Below are 8,242 nucleotides of genomic sequence, written 5' to 3'. Positions count from 1 at the left end.
TCATATAACTGTACACTCCAACATGCTCTGAATTATCACATGAAACTTCCTTATTTGGAAGAAATCCTAGCAACACGCCTTCTATAAACATACTTATATGTGCACATCTGGAGGCTAGTATGAGAGATTCTCACAGACTTTCAAACATCTGGAAAGAATATGTTAGTAATGCTTTCCTCACCCTCTCCTGCACTCCCCTTACACTTCTCTTTCTGTCTCTCTTCCTCCCTTCTCTACACCCACATACTCAGTCAGTGATTCAGGGTCAGATTGGTGACATCACAGTCATAGGCATTATAAAGAGGCAGGGAGTTTGCAGAAGCAATACACAAAACACACTGTTCTCAGAGTAAATTACCTTTTACATAAACCTGAGATAGACACAACTGTACCTGGATAAAGGGAGAGAGAAAAAACCTCAATTAAACAGAAAAGAGCCATAAAGGATATTTACAAAGACTGGAGAAAACCATGTCTATTTACAGGAAGGTAAGATCACTATTAGCCATAGTGTGCAACTCAAACTGGTGGTAAACTTGTAGCTCAAAATCTAAAAGTTAAACAACTTTCTGCTGGCTGTCCAAATGGGCTGAGAACTGAACAATAGCCAGTACGTTCCTGGTAGCCCAGTGCTGTTTTTTTTATGTACTGTATAGTGACAGACTACAGCACTGAGGTATATAGCTAGAAAGTCAGTGAGGGACTTTACTACAATAGTAACTGATCAGGATTACTCACTGTCAAGCATAGCAAATTGGTGATTGTCTGTTATGGTAACTGAACATTGTCACTATGATATTAAATAATCCCTGATGTAATGTACTGTAAATCAGATGTGAGTGTACCACTAACTAATAATAATTCCTTCATTTTTGCTACACTTTGAAAATGTCAGGATAATGTAATAGTTATTGCTTCTTCCTGTCTTCCTGACAGTAAAAGTTAAACATAGAGTTATAGAAATACTTTCAGCTATGGCATTACTGCTCCTCCCACTATAGAAGCCCAGGGGCCGCTTTGCTCTAGGTACTAGATATAGACATCCAGCTGTTGCAGAACATGACGTTCTAGCACGCTCTGCCAGTCTGAGATCGCATGTGGAGAGCCAGATGCAGTTTTGTAATACTATTAGGGCAATGAAAGCAAAGTATTCTAAATATTCTTTACTAGTTACTGGGGGTCACAAGTGTCATCACCAGACCAATCCATACGCACTGCACAGCCATCTCAAGGAACTGGTTCCCCTTACCCGAGAAGAATAATTATATAAACATGTATTCCTTTATTAAGTAAGAACTGTCTCCAAAACATGTTTAAATTAATTTTACAATATTTATATCCTTAGCAGTCTATTACTGTAGTATATTTTTTTATATTATGTTGTATCTCCTCATTAATATGCTTGTTTGTACTTTTAAATAGTCATTAGGTGTCCCAGCTGCTTTTGCTTCATAAGGAGAGTGATTTCCTAAGCTAACCATGACTCCAGCTGCAATATGTAACAATATAATATCTAAGCTAAAGTTACAAGTAATAATAATGAAGATAAAAAGAATATATTATCGAAATTAAAAGCAGCGTGATGGGGTCATATTTTCTGATTTTATTTATTTATTTAGTGAGTACAGTGTTATAACCAACTGTTTTTGTTTCTTTGTTTCAACTTTTGATCTGTTGCTTTTCTATTATCTTTTCAATCTTTGTTTTGTGTTCATTGTGTCTCCTCAGCCGCCTCTTCTCTCTCCCCTACTTCTGCTGCTATTTCCATTATGTGCACCCATCACAGGTTTGCCCTTTGAGAACAACACCTCACAAATTGAGAGCAACAACAGCACTGTACCTCAGAGTAGAATGTGGAACCTTCTCAGAACAACTGTCTCTCAATCCCAGAAGACAACACAAGAGCAAATATTGTATGTAACGGAAAATGTTAGCTATGAAAGTGAAGAGGATGAAGATGACTATAATGAGGTTTACACTGACCCTCCGCATGTACCTATTCAGCCTTGCCCATATGATCGCTGCAGGCACCTGGAGCTCCCATGTAATGAGATACAGAGGAAAGCAGGGGGCAAATGCCTTTGTCCTGGGATAAGTGGACGCTCTGTTATTCCTGATTCTCCACGTTTGAAGCAGATCATTCCTGGACAGACGGACATGGGTGTGTACTGGTGCTCACCTCTGTCTACAGTAAAGGGATACAGAGTGTTGTATGGTAGGCCAGAAGGACCACTGGAGATGGGACCCTTACTCAATCAGTCACATCGCTTCTTCTCAATAGTGAATTTACTTCCAGGCACCTCATACAGGGTGTGTCTGGTAGCAATAAATGATGCAGGGGAGAGCCAAGTGCAGCAGGGGGATGGAGAAGAGGTGTGGGAGGGCACAGGAGGTATTATCAGTCCATGTGGCATATTTTATACCGTTGATTCACAGGGTTCCTATATGTACATTGCTATAGGAGTAGGTTTGGCAATATTTGCAGGTATTTTGGGATTCTTTGTCATTGTTTATTGGTTTTGTAAAAGAAAGAAGGTCAGAAATATTAACGCAGGAGGACAGATGGGAGTCAGTAATATGTCATTTAGGGCAGAAAGCATTGAGAACCTGTGAGAGAGCGTGGCAGTGTCTGGGTATGGTAAGAGTATATTTGTGATGATAGAATGAGGTGTGTTAGGTGAATGTTACATATTTATATATTTTATGATATTTATTCAAAATAAATATATTTTTTTACTATCCTGTCTTGTTTTTTGTCATAGGCTTATACAAAATTGGTACTAGATTCAGCCGCTAGAAATACAAATACAGTACAACATTTATTGACTACTAAGTATAGCATTTATCTACACAGATGGAGATTGCAATGCATGGTTACATATACTTATTGTCTCGTAGCATTATCAACATATATAATTACATACATCTAAATATCTGAATAGGAGCATACTTTAATTGAATCCACCAAGTAGTATTTAAGATTAATGCTCCATGTCTTCTTTTTGTAAGTATTTAGCATAAACATCATACAGTGTATTATTTTCTAGAGTGCAGGTTTTTAGAAGTGGAGTTGTTGCCCATAGCAACCAATCAGATTCTACTTATCATTTATCTAGCACCTTCTAGAAAATAATAGCTAGAATCTGATTGGTTCCTATGAGCTACAACTCCACTTCTAAAAACTTGCACTTTAGTAAATATAAATCAGGAGGCAGTGTTCCTTTGATCTAGAAGAATACTACCTCCTGATTGTAATTTCAGAATGTCATAGATTTAAAGCTTCCATTGCATGTTTGTCACAGATCAGCACCATAGGTAATATTTAGGTTTTGGATGTAATGCCGCCTTTGTGAAAAATAGTGTGGAGCTGACAAGGGTAGAGCTGACCTATGCCAGTTTAGGGGGATGGAGTATTACAAGTATAAACAAGTCATATGGAAATGGTTACTGTCACCAGCATGTTCTTCTACCAGCCATAAACTCTCCAACCCACATGCTACTCTGGTCCCCATAGACCCCCTGCAGCTGTTTCCATCCTGGATTCTTCCCCTGTATATTATGATTTTGTTATTAAATTAAAATAACCTCACTTCTCTTTAATTTCTTCCCCAACCCCACACAATTAATTGTACAGTGTACAGGTATGCACATTTTGTTATTAAGTTAAAATTGTTTAAAATCTGAGAACTGTAGTTTATATGCACACTTACCTACTTTTACTCAGAAATGCAGGTGGTCACTGTGGGGGATGGGGTGATTCTTGCCATTATGGAAATGTGAAGCGCAGCATTATTGTCTTGCCACGTCTCCTGTGCCATGCTCATTTCATGGGTAGGGTGATCTGCTTTCCTAGTAGTTCAGGGGACCCCCCCCCCATTCCCCAAAGTTCAGGTATCTCCTGGACATCTTGGGAGAGTAGGAAAAGTATTTGTTTGCTGTATATTGTCATAAACTGGACTTTCAAACCTGTTTTATGCACTAAGATTTACTAAGGTTCATGTTGATCCGAGATTGCTATCTCGGGTGAAAATGTCACTTTTTTGCAAATCGGGAATTTACTATCATTAAAGTCGGGTGATTTGTTCATCTTTTGGGGTTGAAATTGGGTGAGTTAATGCTGCAAGTTTGGCCGTTTTTTCACTAGAAATGAATTCACCATCGGCTCAAATCAGAAGTACTTTTCATTCATTTCTGCCTAAATCGGGAATTTACCAATATTCGTTTTGCTATATTCGGCCGTTTTTACAGCCAAATCAGGGAGTCAATAGAAGTTTCAAATGCATCACCTCCTGAGCATGCTAGCTGCCTTCAAACACACACAAATCAGTGTGATTTGTGTATGTTTACTAATGAATAGTGTGTTTTTAGGGTTAATTTTTTGGAAAAAAATTGATGTGGGGTTCCCCCCCAAAAGCCTTACCAGCCCCAGACTGGTCAGCTAGTCCTGGTTCCTAAAATTATGGGGAACAAAACATGTAGGGTTCCACCGTAATTTAAGAACCAGCACCTGGCTGCAGGGCCAGTGCTGGTTTTAAATATAGGGGGGGGAAAATGCTTAGGGGTCCCCCTATATTTAAAACCAGCACCGGACCCCAACCAACCGGGGTGTAATGCCACAGCCAGGAGACCCTATTACCGGGTCAAAGCATTTTCACCCCAAGCCAGTCAGGCCAAGCCAGGGATCTCAGGGGAGGTGGGGACCCCCCCAGAGAAGGGGTCTCCCTCTCTCCCGAAACCTCAGGCTTGGTCTGAAGCCCGGGGCTCTTCCCTGCACCCCTGGAGTTGAGGGTACGGTGGTAATAAAATGTTAAATAGTAGTAAACTATTGTAATTTACAGTGAAACTACAGGGGCCAGCATGCCTGCTCTTTGGCACTTGTGGAACTACAAGTGCCAGCAGGCCGCCGGCACCCGTACCCCCACTGTAAAATAAATAGTTAAATAAAGACACAACACACACCGTAGATAGTATACATTTAATACACACCTACCAGTGGCAAACGCAGGATTTTGAAAGGGGGGTTTCCAATACTTGCCAATGGCAAAAAATCTAACCACATACAGGCAGCACTCCTCGGGTACTCAATAATCAATACTCAATAATCCAAGTTTGTTAATCCATTACTGTGCAACGTTTCAGATGAATTTATTACATATTTCATCAATGCCTTGACGAAATATGTAATAATTGCATCTGAAACGTTGCACAGTAATGGATTAACAAGCTTGGATTATTGAGTACCTGAGGAGCGCTGCCTGTATGTTATTGTATGTTCAAGACTGAGCGGTCTGCTTAGTTCTTAGGATCTGCACCCCGTGGGTTTGAACTTTTTTATTTGGAGTCTACTTGACTATATTTATATGGAGCTTTTCAGCTCCTTGAAGAAATAAAAAGGCGGCACCGCAAACATACACAGTGACACAGATGCACACACTGACACAGACTGCACTGACACAGACACACTAACACACACACTGCACTGACAAAGCCTATACACACACTGCACTGACACAGACACACTAACACACACACTGCACTGACAAAGCATATACACTGACAAAGCCTAGACACACACACACTGCACTGACAAAGCATATACACACACACACTGACACACATATACACTGACAAAGCATATACACACACACACTGACACACATATACACTGACAAAGCATATACACACACACACTGACACACATATACACTGACAAAGCATATACACACACACTGACACACATATACACTGACAAAGCCTAGACACACACACACTGCACTGACAAAGCATATACACACACACTGACACACATATACACTGACAAAGCCTAGACACACACACACTGACAGACATTGCACCGACATAGCCTATACACACACACAGAGACTGACACACACACACTGACAAACACTGCACTGACAAAGCCTATACACACACTACAAAGAAACAAGCAACAGTGATCTGCAGAAATGAATAATGATTTTGCCTTAAATTGAATTGACAAAGCCTATACACACACACACACACACACGCACACACACACAGAGACTGACACACACACACTGACAAAGCCTATACACACACACAGACAGACTGACACACACTGACAGCCTATACACACACACAGAGATTGACACACACTGACAAAGCCTACTCACACACACAGAGACTGACACACACTGACAAAGCCTATATACACACACACACTGAGACTGACATAGCCTACTCACACACACAGAAACTGACACACACACACTGACAAAGCCTACACACACACACACACACACACTGACAAAGCCTATACACACACAGACTAGCACACTGACAAAGATCACCCTACCCCCACATGTAATACATTACACCCACCTGTGGTGTGGCTCTGGGAGAGAGCACTGGTCACTGTCACGCAGCAGGCTCCGATGTCTCAGCCTCCCACAATGCTGGTGTGCTGTGCCCTATGAGAACTGCCCGGGACGAGCTGTGCGCAAGCGCTGCAGCTCCCCCTACAGGCAGCTCAGCCAGGGACAGTTGCCGGGCTCACATGTTTTAAACAAAAAAAAAATTATTGTTAAGCTGGGCTGCGATGGAGTGGCGGGCAGGGGGGGTTTCCAGGTACTCGGAAACCCCCCCTGCGTGCGCGGGTGCCTACCTCAATCACACATACCTGCTGCCAGATGTTCACATCCACTTCTCCCATGTAGAATCCGTTTGGATGTACCTGCAAAAAAGATCCTATACTCACCTCCATCCTGGCGCCGCTCTACGTAGCATCCACAATCTTGGCAAAACAAAAAACCACTTATGCGAACCATGCTGAACATGTGTAAGTATATAAAGGGAGTATATAAGTGATCCAGTGCGCTCTTCAACAATAAGCTTATGTTAATATTTATGTTAATATTTGACTATTGGTAATCTTTACCCTAGTGCTGCCTCAAATACCTGTGGCTTTCCTGTACCACTTGCTTGGAATAGATAATAGAGATCGTATAGGGCGCAAAATAGAGTGAAGATAATGGTATGTAAAAAGGGATAACAAAAATAATTTATTGATGGTTACATGTATGTTAAAATATGATCCTGGCAGGACAAGGGTTAAAACAAAAAAATTAATATGAAAGTTGATTAAAATGGTGATATTTTATTATCCGAATTAGATCAGGATTGCTATATTAACAATGGTATAGTGTTACCCTAATTGAGTGGATACATCACAATAATGAAAACAAATGGATATTGAAACATATAATATTGCAGCATATAACTTTTATAAAAAATAATAATAAAAAAACAAGTATGTTAAGTGGCGTAGGTATAATAAATAAATAAAATAAAATAATAAGTAAAGTCCAAGCTAATAGCAGCAGCTATATAAAAGATCCAAGAATGTCTTTTAATAATGGATGTCTCATAAATCCTTGCTGTATATAGTCATGTAAAAAGACATGTCAGAGTTCAGTTTCCAAAAAAAGGTTTAAAACGTTGGTCGGTGCATGCACCTCCTACCTCCGTGTCAGTATAGGCAATGTCAGCATTCCTTACTGGTGTGTCGTGTATTGCCTCCTTGCGGTTAAATCCCGGTCCCGTTGGAGATGTTAGAGACCCGTCCTGGGTGGGTCCCGTGGGGTAGCAGCCGGAGCGATGGAATCCTTAAGCCGCTGTAGAGGGATGTTACCGGCGGTGTGCGTGCACGTCTGTGTCACCGTCGGCTTCCCTCTTCCGGGTATTGTTCCGTACAGGGGGCGTGGCCTATACACACACACACAGAGATTGACACACACTGACAAAGCCTACTCACACACACAGAGACTGACACACACTGACAAAGCCTATATACACACACACAGAGACTGACATAGCCTACTCACACACACAGAAACTGACACACACACACTGACAAAGCCTACACACACACACACACACACACACTGACAAAGCCTATACACACACAGACTAGCACACTGACAAAGATCACCCTACCCCCACATGTAATACATTACACCCACCTGTGGTGTGGCTCTGGGAGAGAGCACTGGTCACTGTCACGCAGCAGGCTCCGATGTCTCAGCCTCCCACAATGCTGGTGTGCTGTGCCCTATGAGAACTGCCCGGGACGAGCTGTGCGCAAGCGCTGCAGCTCCCCCTACAGGCAGCTCAGCCAGGGACAGTTGCCGGGCTCACATGTTTTAAACAAAAAAAAAATTATTGTTAAGCTAGGCTGCGATGGAGTGGCGGGCAGGGGGGG

The 8,242-nt window shown here is 41.6% G+C and overlaps 1 protein-coding gene across 1 annotated transcript; it reads left to right on the top strand.

Annotated features, from left to right (window-relative positions):
* The first annotated feature begins 342 nt into the window (after positions 1-342).
* On the top strand, positions 343-2,739 carry LOC148515400 (LRRN4 C-terminal-like protein). The gene is made up of 2 exons (XM_088480156.1): positions 343-489; positions 1,729-2,739. Exons 1-2 carry the CDS (start codon positions 472-474, stop codon positions 2,611-2,613), a joined length of 903 nt encoding a protein of 300 aa, XP_088336282.1. The 5' UTR covers positions 343-471; the 3' UTR covers positions 2,614-2,739.
* Positions 2,740-8,242: the final 5,503 nt, after the last annotated feature.

The sequence above is a fragment of the Taudactylus pleione genome, unplaced genomic scaffold (assembly GCF_031769625.1).
Source record: "Taudactylus pleione unplaced genomic scaffold, aTauple2 ptg000250l, whole genome shotgun sequence".
Classification (NCBI taxonomy): Eukaryota; Metazoa; Chordata; class Amphibia; order Anura; family Myobatrachidae; genus Taudactylus; species Taudactylus pleione.
This window is presented reverse-complemented; position numbering and strand designations above follow the sequence as displayed.